We start from the raw sequence: 15,433 nt of genomic DNA, 5'->3' as shown, positions 1-15,433 counted from the left end.
GCACTGAACTTTCATTGTCTGAGAGATCTGCGAGAGACTAAGTGGACAGAGGTTGTTGAGACTGACTCTTCCCCTAAAGGTAGCTGGCGGTCCCTGTACAAAAGACCCACTGAGAAGAGGGTGGGTGACCTCCAGTGGAGGATTGTGCATGGTATTATAGCTACAAACAGACATGCGGCACGGATTGGTCCCTCACTTGGTGATGGTTGTCCTTTTTGTGGGACTTCAGAGACAGTTTTCCATGTGTTTCTCCAGTGTGTGCGGCTGGGTCCTCTTCTGGTTTTAATCAAGGATTGGGGGTTGAAATTTTTGGGCTCTTTTAATGAGAGTCTTTTTATTTTTGGCCCTAAGTACTCTGTGGCAAAAAAAGACAGAATGGTGATTTTGAATTTTTTATATGGTGTTGCCAAACTGGCCATATGGTGTACTAGAAAGAACAAAATTAAAGGGCGTGGGGGTACTGACCCGGTCTTGATGGTCAGGGGGCTGATTATGAAGAGGCTTCGTATTGAGTTTGCCTATCACAGTCTCATTGATAATGTGGACTTGTTCTTTGCTGTGTGGGGGGCTGGGGGTTTGCTTTGTGAACCTGAGGAGTTCGGAGGGTTTGTGCTAAATGTGTGAGCTGATTTCTCTGTGTACTGATTGACCCTGATTTTGTTTTTCTTTTTGTATTTTGTTTTTCTCTATTTTGTTCTGGTTTATTTTTAATTATTTTTAATTATTTTCTGTTTTCAGTTTTAAACATTGTTTTTTATATGGACAGTGTTTAATTAAAGGTGTGTTGAAGTCGAAGTCTCTCTCTCTCTCTCTCTCTCTCAGACTCCGGCTGCTGATGGAGAAACAGCATGATCTACTGTACTCTCTCTCTCTCTCTCTCTCTCTCAGACTCCGGCTGCCGATGGAGAAACAGCTGCATGATCTACTGTACTCTCTCTCTCTCTCTCTCTCTCAGACTCCGGCTGCTGATGGAGAAGCAGCATGATCTACTGTACTCTCTCTCTCTCTCTCTCTCTCTCAGACTCTGGCTGCTGATAGAGAAGCAGCATGATCTACTGTACTCTCTCTCTCTCTCTCTCTCTTTCTCTCTCTCTCTCTCAGACTCTGGCTGCTCAATTTTGTTAAAAGTTGTAATAATATTTAACTTTAACACTATTTTATTGAATTAATAAAAGGTGTTATAAAATACATGCAAATCAGTGCAACTTGTCTGCAGCGATTCGGACCTGAGCATCTTCAAAGGTGTATCTCCCGGGGTCTTTGATGTTCTTGGTGGTTTTAGCGTAGCTTTTGGAGTCAACGTTGATTGCACTTGGAGCTCCAGGGGCCAGAAACTCCAGCCAGATCTCCTGCACCCTGCTGGGAACCTCCCGAATCGGCTGCTTCTTCAGCTCCTGCACAGCCAGCCAGAACCTAAACACAAGAAAATAATCAATTAATTACTAATATCAGATATAGCTTTAAAATACAGACAATGAAGGTAAACTGTGATATAATTTAATGTGGGGACAGACCTGTGCAAAAAGTACTATATTACATACATGTGATACATTATTACATGTGAAATGATATCTTGCTTTCTTATATTTTAAATTACTGGGTATTGTTTTAAACTCTGATCTCAAATCCAACTCAAATAAAGAAACTGTTATCAGATAATAAAATAAATATTCAGTTATTTTCTAAAAGATTGCTTAAACATGTCCAGCAGGGGGAGCAAAGAGCTTCATCTTCCTCCTCAGATCAGCTCTTCTGCCTTCCAGACCAGTTTACCCATTAACTCAGACTAACAGAATTAGTTTTAGGATTAGCTTTCGGATTAGGATTAGTTTTAAGATTAGTTTTAGGATTATAATTAAGTTTAGAATTAGTTTTAGGTTAAGGTTTAGTTTGAGGACTAGTTTAGTATTCGGATTACCTTTTTGGACTAGTTAAGGATTAAGATTAGTTTTAGGGTCGTTTTCAGAATACTCTGAAGTCTCATACCTCAATAAATTCTTTAATTCTTTATTAAAGGGGCGGAGTTATCCCATGATGACAGGCAGACAGGGAATTCTTGGATAGGTTTAAATAGCTGGTTTTCATCATGTGGATAAAGGAGGCAGCAGAGGGTAAATCAGTCGTGTTTACTGAGATTTATGATACCGTGTTTATTTTACAGACGCCCTGCAGTAAAACCTCATTACACCACCTTCATCAGGTAAAATTCACCCCATCTGAACACAGAGATCAATCCCTCAGATTAGAGTTAAAAGGGTTTATCTGATTTACCGCAGATTCTCTGAGCTGAACTCGGACTCCAGAAACTTCAGGAACTGTTCCCGTCCAACTGGATCCTTCAGAACCTCATCAAACCCGAACCCCCAACGTCTCACCCTCTGCTGAACCGGCTCCTTACTGAGAGAGAGACAGACAGATAGAGAGAGAGACAAACAGACAGATAGAGAGAGACAGAGAGAGACACTATCAGCCAAATACGTGTAGTAAATCAGCATGATCTACTGTACTCTCTCTCTCAGGCTCCGGCTGCTGAGGGTTTAACTGTGATGTAAGCAGAGCTGAAGTCAAGGAGGCAAAGATAATATTTATTCATGAGCTTCCGCTTGAGTTTCTGCTGTAATACTTACCTGAGTTTATAACACACCTGAGTTCAGAACAGCAGGGATAGATGGGTGCAGGTTTAGGAAAACAGTGTTTTTTCTTAACATTTAAAAACACATAATGCTTCTGTTATCTTATCTCAGCTCATTTAATCCTAATCATTGTGTTTCTCATATATAATATAAATTAACTGTTGTCTTCACTACAATCTAAATACATTTAAATCATCACTATTTTTAGAAACACACACACACACACACACAACCGCACACCTGGCTTCGAGTTCCCAGAGTGTGTTGTCGTCTGAGATCCAGGGGTTGGAGGGGTCGGGCGAGGTGAAGATGGCGTCGTACTCCATGTACTGCTCTGTGAAGCTCAGCAGACTGCAGCAGGACAGAACACAGCGCTTTATTACATTTAATAAACATTATATAATGCTTCATTTATCCCACACTACTTCATTTACATATACTGCATGTTTTCATACGTCAGAAAACAGAACTAACCTGTCAGCGACTTTTGACATTTTTAACCGATGTCTGTCCAACTGAGCCTGCCAATATTGTATCTGTAAAATAAACAGACAGTATTTATTACATTCTTTCTTTCTTTTTTTTTTACATTTTATTTATAATTTTTTCCCATTTTCTCCCCAATTTAGCACAGCCATTTACCTAACCCCCTCATTAGGACTCCTCCCCCTATCACTAGTGATGCTCCAACACCAGGAGGGTGAGGACTAGCACACGCCTCCTCCGACACATGTGAAGTCAGACTCTTTTCGACATCACCCTTTAGTGATGTGGGGAGAGAGCGCCATCTACCCAACCAGAGGGAGCAGGACCAATGTTGCTCCTTCTGAGCGCCGGCAGCTTGATGGCAAAGCTACATGACCGGGATTTGAGCCGGCGATCTCCCGCTCATGGTGGCAGCGCTTTAGACCGCTGGACCACTCAGAGCCCACATTCTTTCTTTATTAAATAAATATTTAAAAACAGCTCATAAATGACTGGGTCATATAAGTTGTTTTCAGCAGAGGGAAGCTGTAAGATATGAAGTAACTTTAGACTTGATAATAAAACACAGTGGATCAACACCAGCAGATGACAGACATGTCTCTCCAAACCATCACTGATCATCAGTACATTTTACATTTCATTTGAAGTAAATTAAGGGATCAGAGTCTGGAGGAAGAGTGGAGAGACACACAGTCCAAACTGCTCGAGGTCTAGTGTGAAGTTTCCACCAATCAGTGATGGTTGAGTCATGTCTGTCATCTGCTGGTGTTGATCCACTGTGTTTTCAGAATCAGAATTGCCTTTATTGTCACATGGTCAACCAGCGAAATTTATTATGAAGTCTAAAGTCAGTGCAGTGTTTTCTCTTCTGCTTCATGTTGTCAGACAGATTCTATTTAAGTGATTCTTGATTCTACAGGTCTGGCAGAAATCAGGTCTAGGTTAGCAGTGAAATTTAATTCAGCTTTTGAGCAGAAAAATGTTGTGTGTAGTTGGTGTGTGTGTGTGTAGTTGGTGTGTGTGTGTGTGTAGTTTGTGTGTGTGTGTATATACCTGTGCTCGTAGCTCCTCCTCCGTGGGCTCTTTGATCTCAGGTGTGGGGGTGTGGGTGGGGCTGTGTGTGCAGACGTCGTTCTGCAAACCGTAAACTGACTGTATAATTAAACAAAGAGAACACAGATCTTACAGTTACTGCATTAATTAATCTATTTATTTATTAATCGACAGCAGATTGTACGAACTGTAAATACAGTATGTATATGTATATGTACAGTATACTTTTTTCTGCAGAAACACTTTCTAAACACAGCAGTAAAGCATCACATAATTCCAGATGTTCTGCACTGAGAGGATTTACTGGTTTTACTTTGTCTGGTAGAAAAACAGGTGGAAATCCCTGTAAAAGCAGCACATGTTGCTCTGAGATCTCAGGACGGGTTTCTGACTGCAGTCTGGATGGTCTGGCATTTATTTTCCACACGCGAAAAAGCAGAAGCTTGTTTTGGTCACCTTTTGTTGAATCACGTCATATAGATTTTGGATCGTCCATTTAATAATAAAGATGGCGGCGCGCAGTAGTGCAGCGGCTACTCACGCTCCTAGCGAACACCCTTTTTTGAGCTGTTTTTCCGTCGGTTCTGAACCCAACTTCACGCACCCCACGCGTGTGAGTTATAGCAGGACCGAACTTTTGAGGATTATGGACAGTTTGGTCAGTAAAACAGCAACTTTGGACAATAATATCCGAGCTACGCTGGGCGAGCTACAGCTCCTCCGCGCTCCGGCGTGGGGGAGCGGATCGCTGCAGACAAAGGGCAGGAGGAGGCGGTGCCAGCGGCGTCAGAAGCGAGGTAAATGCGGTGGTGTGCTAGCCAGGCTAAAGGCTAATGCTAACCGGCCCCCGATTCCGTCGCTTTTCCTGTCTAATGTCCGCGCTTTGGATAACAAACTGGACCTGCTGCGGCTGAGGATGAATGTTTCTGAGGAGATGAGGAACTGCGCTGTGATTTGTCTCACGGAAACCTGGCTGAACCAGACCATGCCGGACTCAGCCTTCCAGCTCGCCGGCCGGCAGCTCTTCCGAGCGGACCGCAGCCTTTTATCTGGAAAATCCCGGGGGGGCGGTTTGTGCGTCTACATAAACAAAGGTTGGTGCACAAACTGCGTGTTGGTAAACAGCCACTGCTCCGAGGCGACAGAACAGCTGACTGTGAAGTGTCGCCCTCACTATCTGCCTCGTGAGTTTTCGGCGGTGTTCGTGATTGCTGTTTACATAGCACCGGATGCTAATGCTAACAACGCGCTGAAGGAGCTCCATGACAACATCAGCTCGCTTCAGAACAAGCATCCGGACGCGTTCTACGTGGTAGCGGGGGATTTTAACCACGTAGAACTGAAGAACACGCTGCCGAGGTTTTACCAACACGTGAACATCCCAACGCGAGGTAATAATACGTTAGACCGCGTTTATTCCTCCGTGAAAGACGCTTACAGGGCATTCCCGCGCCCCCACCTCAGGCTTTCAGACCACATCTCCATCATGCTGGTCCCCGCATACCACCCCCGCTGCGACGCTCCAAACCCACACAGAAGACCATCACTGTGTGGCCCAGTGACGGCGACGCTGTGCTGCAGGACTGCTTCGGCTGCACAGACTGGCAGGTCTTCAGGGAGGCTGCAGAGTGTGAGGGGGAGCTGGATCTGGAGGAATACACATCTGCTGTTCTTGGGTACATCAGCAAGTGCACTGAGGATGTCACTACCACCAAGACTGTGACTTGCTACCCCAACCAGAAGCCCTGGCTGAACGCAGAGGTGCGTTCTCTGTTGAAAGCCAGGGATGCTGCCTTCAGGTCTGGAGACCCAGACGAACTCAGAAGGGCTAGAAGAGAGCTGACTGTTGGAGTTAAGAGGGCAAAAGCTGCATATGCTCAGAAAATCCAGGGACACTTTTCCTCCCAGGATCCACAGAGCATGTGGAGGGGCATCAAGTGCATCACGGACTACAAATCCAAAGCTGCACAAAGCTCCAAAGACCCATCCCTGCCTGAGGCTCTCAACAAGTTCTACGCCCGCTTTGAGAATCCTGACACCCCCCCAGCACCAGACTCCCACACTCACCAGGAGAGGAGCCCCTCAGCGTGACACCAGCAGAAGTAAGGAGAACGCTGAGAAGGATCAACCCCCGAAAAGCTGCTGGCCCGGACAACATCCCCGGACGGGTGCTAAAAGACTGCGCAGACCAGCTCTCGGACGTCCTGGCCGACATTTTCAACGCGTCCCTCATCCAGGCAGCTGTCCCCACTTGCCTGAAGACCGCCACCATCATCCCAGTCCCCAAGAGCTCCGCAGTGACAGGTCTGAATGACTACCGGCCAGTGGCCCTCACTCCGATAGTCACAAAGTGCTTTGAAAGACTGGTTCAGACCCACATCAAAGCCACCATCAACGTCACTGTGGATCCACACCAGTATGCATACAGGAAGAACCGATCCACAGAGGATGCCATCTCCTCCGTGGTCCACACTGCCCTCACCCACCTGGAGCAGAAGGATTCCTACGTCCGTATGCTCTTTGTGGACTTCACATCCGCTTTCAACACCATGATTCCACAGACCCTGATAAATAAACTCTCCTCACTAGGACTGAGCTCTTCGCTGTGCAACTGGGTCCTAGACTTCCTGACCAACAGGCCGCAGTCTGTGAGAATTCACAACATCTCCTCCCCCACTATAATCCTCAGCACTGGCTCCCCTCAGGGCTGTGTGCTGAGCCCCCTCCTGTTCACACTGCTCACATATGACTGCTCACCTCTCCATCCAGGCTGTCATATTGTGAAGTTTGCAGACGACACAGCAGTGGTTGGATGCATCACAAACAGAGATGAGTCCAGCTACAGGCAGGAGGTGGAACACGTGGAGGGTTGGTGCAGAGAGAACAACCTCTGCATCAATGTAAAAAAGACAAAGGAGATGATTGTGGACTTCAGAAGAGGCCAGCATGCCCACCTCCCCCTGCACATTGGAGGATCTGCGGTGGAAGTGGTCGACAGCTACAGGTACTTAGGGGTGCACCTGAGCAGCAACCTCACCTGGAGCAACAACACCTCCACTCTGGTCAGGAAGGCACATCAGCGGCTCTACTTCCTCAGGAGGCTGAGACGAGCTGGACTAGGGAGCGCAGTCCTCACCTCCTTCTACAGATGTGTGGTGGAGAGCGTTGTGTGCTCCAGCATCAATGTGTGGCATGGAAGCTGCTCTGCTGCAGACAGGAAAGCACTGCAGAGGGTGGTGAAGGCTGCACAGAGGATTGTTGGAGTCAGCTTCCCCAGCACCATGGACATCTACACCTCCAGGTGCAGGAAAAGGGCCACCTGCATCAGGAAGGATCCCACCCACCCAGCACATGCACTTTTTGTCCCGCTTCCCTCAGGACGGAGGCTGCGGAGCATCAAGTGCAAAACAACCAGACTGAGAAACAGCTTCATTCCGGAAGCTGTAAGACTCTTAAACTCCACTTAACAACACACTGCACTGACACACAAGGACAATTACTGCACAAACACGGTCACTTTACCCGCACTGAGACACTTTATTTTCTACTGCTCTAATTCATTTCATGCTGCTATAGCACATTTGCACTCTGGACTTGTTGTTACAACCTGTCTACTCTTTCTATTTATTTCATTTGGGGTATTTATCTTTAACTATTTTGTATATTCTATTTTTATTGTATTCCTTTATTGTACTTTTATCTATATATCTATTTAATAACAGCTCCTGGGTGTAAACTGGATCGTGAGATCACAATTTCGTTCCACCTCATGTACCACATAAGATGCGAATGACAATAAAATCTCCTTGAATCCTTGAATCCTTGAATTTATTGCCTTATTTTAACTGTATTGGAAGATATATTATGAATTTATCTCAAACACTCAGCAGTGTGTTTTTTCCTGCAGGCATGATGGACTTTATTTTTATTAAACGTAAAAGTTCTCGTATAAAACAGTAATTCTTTATTCTGGGCTTGATTTTATGGACATACGGTTATTTTATACAGCAACGTGTTTTTGGGGGCGGAGCCTCGGCTCTGCACAGACTGGACACCACGTTCATCATCAGCCCAACGTTTACCTTCCGTGTTTTGTGCGGCTGCTTCATCCTGGAGGACTTTTTAATATCGGCTTCTGTCGTGTTCACACAGCCGGGCTGCAGAGATCAGAGAGATAACAGATCATCAATCATCTCCTGCTCATCTTTATCCACCAAACAGATACAGAATTTCACTCTGAATCAGGTTTAATATAGTTTACTATAGTTTATAATGAGTTATAATGGAACAATGTGGTTTAATATGGGTTATATAAAGTTAATGTGGTTTAATGTGTGTAATAATGGGTTAATATGGTTCATTCCCTGAGAAGTAATATAAACACACATACATGGCACATACATATATAAAAATGAAATATATATTAAAAAAATAATAAAAAGACATTTAGAACATCTTTGTTTAGATTAATTTATATTCATCATATTCTCTCAGTGAATAGTCTTGACCTAATTGGAGCTAATTTACATATTTTCTTCCATTCATTAAAACTTCACTCTTAATTAGATTCATTTGCATATGCTCTCTCCCTCATTAAAAGTATCACATTAAAACTTGTACAAGCTGCTTAAAAATCACACTAACTGTTTAATATCATCTTTTATTTCTATTTTTAGACCATGATTCATACCGAATGGAGGTCTAGAAAAAAAAACTGGGCAGATTCATACTGGATTAAAACCGCTGTACAATTCTGACTGTCCGACTGTGAAAAACTGTATAAATATTGAATACTGTAGTGAAATATTTCCACAGATATGAGTGGTGATATTATTAGTAACTGAATAATAAATGTAAATAAAGGGTTATAACACTGCGCAGAGATCAGTGGGAACAGTAATCGGATGTGAATTGAGGCTCACCACGGGTCGATGCACGTCCCAGAACGCTCGCTCCTGACTGTCCAGGATCTTACGCTCAATTTTATCCCGTTTTTTGTCGACTCTAAAGAAAACAAAATACAACAAAAAAACAAAGAGAGAAATCTGTTAAAACACAGAAATAAAAACAGTAAAGAAAAGCAGAAACGTATCTGTAGCAGCACTACAGTTAACAGCATCTGTTTTGTTTTTGTTAATTAATTTAAGCTTTGATGCACGAGAGGTTTACTATCAGGTTTGCAGCAGGAGAGGACGTGGAGGCGGACGCAAACGCAAGTATATTTATTAACAAAGAAACCAAATAACACGAGAGCAGAATAACCAGCATACAGAAATAAACAAAACAAGAAATAAACCAGAACAAGAAACAGCAACCTAACCGACAAACTAACACTGAAATCAAAGGGATATATATATATATATATATATATATATATATTTATATATATATATATATATATATATATATATATATATACACAGAAGGGGACAGGAAACACCTGGGGACAGGTAACGAGGAGGCAGAGCTACAAATGAACAGAGGTGGAAACAGTGAAGTACAAAGACAGACGAGGAAAAACACGGAACAGCATGAGAATGTTTTATTCATGAGGCGCAAAAAACAGCCGGAAGAGGGTTAACAGATTCATCCTCCAGTTTAAGATGGAAATGGATTTATAGACTCGCTGTAATTCATTTAGACAGATGTTGCTGCTGTTTGTAGCTACAATGTTTTGCATGGTTGCTAGGTTACAGCTATATGGTGGAGTAAAACATGGTTACAGCGCATTATTACCTTATGATTATCTAATAATTAACTAATAATTATCTAATAACTAATGACTAATGACTTCAAAACTGCTTTCGAGTCTTCCGACACCAATTTTTACATCTACACTAATAATAATAATAAAAACTGTGTTTTTGAGAATCGATGCAAAATGAAATATAGTGATGTCATCTGATATATATGAGGAGTTGCTGGGAGGCCCGTGCTGTGTGTAGTGTGTGTGTGTGTAGTGTGTGTGTAGTGTGTGTGGTGTGTGTAGTGTGTGTGTGTGTAGTGAGTAGGGGATTAGTGTTAGTAGTGAATCTGTAGAGGAGAGCGTTTGCTTTGGACTGGAATACTTACTTAGCTTGAGCTTCTGCCTGCATAAATATAAACTCCCATTTCCGCGCGAAAGCTCTCTGTAGCCGAGCTAAACTCTCCTGCAACACACACACACACACACACACACACACACATTATACACACAAACATATAAACACACACACACACACACACACATTATACACACACACACACACACACACACACACACACATTATACACACAAACACATAAACACACACACACAAGACAGTGTGAGGAGAGCATTCAGCAGGATCAATGCTCGAAAATCTCCTGGACCTGACAACATTCCTGGTCGTGTGCTGAAGGACTGTGCCTGGGAACTCGCAGAGGTTTATACTGACATTTAGAACACCTCTCTGAGTCAGGCGGTGGTTCCCACATGCTTCAAAGCCACCACCATCATCCCTGTCCCAAAGAAGGCATCGCCATCCTGTTTCAACGACTATCGTCCAGTTGCACTCACCCCCATCCTCATGAAGTGCTTCGAACGACTAGTCATGCACCATATCAAGTCTTCACTCCCCTCCTCCCTGGACCCCTACCAGTTTGCATATCGGTCAAATCGCTCGACCGATGATGCCATCTCCACTGTTCTCCACTCAGCCCTCACACACCTAGACAAGAAGAACACCTACGTCAGAATGCTGTTTGTTGACTTCAGTTCAGCATTCAACACAATCATCCCCCAACAGCTCATACACAAACTGGACAGTCTGGGGCTGAGCACTTCCCTGTGCAACTGGCTGTTGGACTTCCTGACTGGTAGACCACAGGCAGTGCGGGTTGGCAGCAACACATCCAGCATCACCACACTGAACACAGGGGCTCCCCAAGGATGTGTACTGAGCCCACTCCTGTTCACTCTGCTGACCCATGATTGCACACCAGCACACACCTCCAACCTCTTCGTCAAGTTTGCGGATGACACGACGGTGGTGGGTCTCATCAGCAACAACGATGAGTCACACTACAGGAGCGAGGTGAGCCGCCTGGCCTCCTGGTGCAAACACAACAATCTCTCTCTGAACACAGAGAAGACTAAGGAGATTGTTGTGGACTTCAGGAGAACTCACACACTGCACACTCCTCTGTTCATCAACGGAACTGCTGTGGAGAGGGTGAGCAGCACCAAGTTCCTGGGTGTGCACGTCACAGAGGACCTCTCCTGGAGCACCAACTCAGCATCACTGGCCAGGAAGGCAAACCAGCGTCTCTACTTTCTCCGCAAGCTGAGAAGAGCTGGAGCCCCCACCCCCATCATGACCACCTTCTACAGAGGGGCCATCGAGAGCATCCTGACCAGCTGTTTCACCGTGTGGTACGGGGCCTGCACAGCATCCTGCCGCAGGACCCTCCAGCGCATCGTGAGAGCAGCTGAGAAGATCGTTGGCACCTCTCTCCCCTCCCTTCAGGACCTGTACAGCTCCCGCCTCACGCGGAAAGCCCTCCGTCTGGCAGGAGATCCCTCCCACCCACTACACAGCTTCTTCAGCCTGCTGCCATCAGGGAGGAGACTGCGGAGTCTCGGGTCTAGGACCAGCAGACTGCGAGACAGCCCCATCCATCAGGCTGTGAGGATGCTGAACTCTCTTCCTGCTCTACCCCCCCATCCCAATCCTGCCCACAGCACACACACTCTCATCATCCTGACCCCACATCCTCCCACCAACACAGTACTGAAACTCTGCACTAGAACACACACAGTACTGTAACTTTTGTAAAAGGACCTGCACTACACACCCAATACCTGCACTACTGTTACGCTGCACTGTCATACACACTTTAATTCCCCAAGAACTGGGAACTTTAAGAACTTTACCAGCCTTAAGCTAGATACAACATTGCACTACTGTTATACGGGTTCTATTTATATTGTCACTTGATCTTAATCACCATTAATATTGCACTATTATCTTCTGTCTCACAAATGTCTATTGTGTTTTTGTTGTATTGTACATATAGTGTCTCCCACTCATTTAGATTTAGATTTGATATTTATTTCTTTTTATTTCTATTTATATATCTATTTCACCCCCACCACTACTGCACCTTGTTCTGTCTCATGTATGTCTGTGTCCCTGCTGCTGTATTGTACACATAGTGTCTCCCCTTTTTCTTTATTTTTCTTTATTATCCATTATCTGTACTTGCTGTAAAATTGGGAAGGAGAGTAACGTAATTTCAATTCTATGTATGTCCTGTACATATGCAGTACTGACAATAAAACTACTTGACACACACACACATTATACACACACACACACACACACATTATACACACAAACACATAAACACACACACACACACACACATTATACACACACACACACACATTATACACACAAACACACACACACATATTATTATACACACAAACACATAAACACACACATGTGTTCACAAATTTGTCACTATGCCTGTTCACACAGCAGGTAAAGATTCTCTCTGGTGTTTATTTTATATCTGATGTTGGTCTGAACACTAATAAACTGACGCTCATGTGTTAAACAGCAGCATTTCCAGCTTTCAGTTAGAAAATGATTCTACTCTAAATGACTCTCAGTAACCAGAGCTTAAAAATAAAGGCTAAAAAACACAACAGCACTTTTTAATAAACCAAAAACTCAATTAAAACTCGATTAAAACACAAAAACAACTTACAGCCTCGTAATCAGCGAGCTCCAGCCGAGCCTTATTCTGCATCGTTCTTTTACAAAGGTACACAGCTGCAGAGAGAGAGAGAGAGAGAGAGAGAGAGAGAGAGAGATCACTAGTATATCATTCTTTATTCTTTGCAAAATGGATTAAAAGAGATGAAAAGAAGAAAGAAGAGAAAATAAAAGAAAAAAGGAAAAGATTAAAATGAAGAGGAAAAACAAGATGAGAAAAATATGACCAATATTAAAAAGAGGAGAGGAAAGACACATTTGAGAAAAGAAAAAAAAGAAAAGAAGAAAGAAGAATTAGAGAAGAGAGGAGAAGAGGAGAAGTGAAGATGAGAGAAGAGGAAAGAAGAGAAGAGAACAGAAGAGGAGAAGAGAGGAGGAGAGAAGAGAAGAGGACAAGAGAAGATGAGAGAAGAGAAGAGGAGAAGAGAGGAGGAGAGAAGAGAAGAGGACAAGAGAAGATGAGAGAAGAGAAGAGGAGAAGAGAGACCCCCACCCCTTTGCACTTGCCACTTTAAATAATATTATTTATTGCACTTTTAATATATTGTCCTGAATTATCTTATTGATATGGTGCTAAATATATATATATATATTTTAATGATTTTTAATGATGAAGTCTGTTCTATTCTATTCTAAGTGAAGTGGAGTGAAGAGAAGAGAAAAGAAAAGAAGAGAAGAGGACAAGAGAAGATGAGAGAAGAGGAAAGAAGAGAAGAGAAGAGGAGAGGAGAAGAGAAGATAAGAGAAGAGGAGACGAGAAGAGAAGATAAGAGAAGAGAAGAGGAGAAGAGAAGAGAAGAGAAGAGGAGACGAGAAGAGAAGATAAGAGGAGAGAAGAGAAGATAAGAGGAGAGAAGGGAAGAGAAGATAAGAGGAGAGAAGGGAAGATAAGAGGAGAGAAGGGAAGAGAGGAGAAGAGAAGTGAAGGAATGTTACAGTATTATTGGATTAGATGATACTAGAGGACTCAGACGAGTTTGTTCTGTTTGTTCTGTTCAATCTGAAACACACTACTCATCGATCCGCCCCGTCCCCACCATGTAATACAAACACAGACTTACACACACTGACACACACACACATTGATACACAACACACACTGATACACAACAAACACTGATAAACACAAAACAATGTGATACACAACACACACTGATAAACAACACAAATACACAACACACTAATACACAACACACACTAATACACAACACAATTTCACAATCCACACTAACACACAACACAAATATACAACATACACTAATAGACAAAACACACTAATACACAACACAAATACACAAAACACAATAAAACAAACAACACAATAATACACACTAATAGAATGTGTGGTGTGGGGAATGTGTGGTAATGTGTGGTGTAGGGAATGTGTGGTATGGTAATGTGTGGTGTTGGGAATGTGTGGTAATGTGTGGTGTAGGGAATGTGTGGTAATGTGTGGTGTGGTAATGTGTGGTGTTGGGAATATGTGGTAATGTGTGGTGTACGGAATGTGTGGCAATGTGTGGTGTGGTAATGTGTGGTGTTGGGAATGTGTGGTAATGTGTGGTGTAGGGAATGTGTGGTAATGTGTGGTGTGGCAATGTGTGGTGTGGTAATGTGTGGTGTGGGGAATGTGTGGTAATGTGTGGTGTTGGGAATGTGTGGTAATATGTGGTGTAGCTAATGTGTGGTGTTGGGAATGTGTGGTAATGTGTGGTGTGGGGAATGTGTGGTAGTGTGTGGTGTGGGGAATGTCTGGTAATGTGTGGTGCTGGGAATGTGTGGTGTTGGGAATGTGTGGTAGTGTGTAGTGTGGTGAATGTACGGTAATGTGTGGTGTGGGGAATGTGTGGTAATGTGCGGTGTGGGGAATGTGTGGTAATGTGTGGTGTGGGGAACTTGTGGTAATGTGTGGTGTGGTAATGTGTGGTGATGGGAATGTGTGGTAATGTGTGGTGTAGGGAATGTGTGGCAATGTGTGGTGTGGTAATGTGTGGTAATGTGTGGTGTGGGAAATGTGTGGTAATGTGCGGTGTGGGGAATGTGTGGTAATGTGTGGTGTGGGGAACGTGTGGTAATGTGTGGTGTGGGGAATGTGTGGTAATGTGTGGTGTAGGGAATGTGTGGCAATGTGTGGTGTGGTAATGTGTGGTGTAGGGAATGTGTGGTAATGTGTGGTGTGGTAATGTGTGGTGTTGGGAATGTGTGGTAATGTGTGGTGTGGCAATGTGTGGTGTGGTAATGTGTGGTGTTGGGAATGTGTGGTAATGTGCGGTGTGGGGAATGTGTGGTGTGGGGAATGTGTGGTAACGTGTGGTGTGGGGAATGTGTGGTAATGTGTGGTGTTGGGAATGTGTGGTAATGTGTGGTGTAGGGAATGTGTGGTAATGTGTGGTGTGGTAATGTGTGGTGTTGGGAATGTATGGTGTTGGGAATGTGTGGTAGTGTGTAGTGTGGGGAATGTACGGTAATGTGTGGTGTGGGGAATGTGTGGTTTGGGAAATGTGTGGTAATGTGCGG

At 43.8% G+C, this 15,433-nt stretch overlaps 1 protein-coding gene across 2 annotated transcripts in view; it reads right to left on the bottom strand.

Moving 5' to 3' along the window:
• Positions 1–15,433, bottom strand: part of rgs7b (regulator of G protein signaling 7b) — a 93,681-nt gene that overhangs the window by 41,447 nt on the left and 36,801 nt on the right. For both annotated transcript variants that reach the window (XM_049464778.1, XM_049464779.1), the window contains exons 6-14: positions 12,909–12,973; positions 10,245–10,321; positions 9,095–9,176; positions 8,255–8,329; positions 4,173–4,271; positions 3,108–3,169; positions 2,874–2,984; positions 2,272–2,397; positions 1,227–1,413 (exon numbers count right to left, since the gene is read on the bottom strand). In XM_049464778.1, coding sequence (XP_049320735.1) covers positions 1,227–1,413; positions 2,272–2,397; positions 2,874–2,984; positions 3,108–3,169; positions 4,173–4,271; positions 8,255–8,329; positions 9,095–9,176; positions 10,245–10,321; positions 12,909–12,973 — 884 coding nt within the window. The remainder of the gene's footprint in view (positions 1–1,226; positions 1,414–2,271; positions 2,398–2,873; positions 2,985–3,107; positions 3,170–4,172; positions 4,272–8,254; positions 8,330–9,094; positions 9,177–10,244; positions 10,322–12,908; positions 12,974–15,433) is intronic.

Source organism: Astyanax mexicanus, chromosome 15 (genome assembly GCF_023375975.1).
Source record: "Astyanax mexicanus isolate ESR-SI-001 chromosome 15, AstMex3_surface, whole genome shotgun sequence".
Taxonomy (NCBI): domain Eukaryota; kingdom Metazoa; phylum Chordata; class Actinopteri; order Characiformes; family Acestrorhamphidae; genus Astyanax; species Astyanax mexicanus.
Note: the sequence above shows the minus strand (reverse complement) of the source record. Positions and strands in the feature narration are given on the sequence as shown.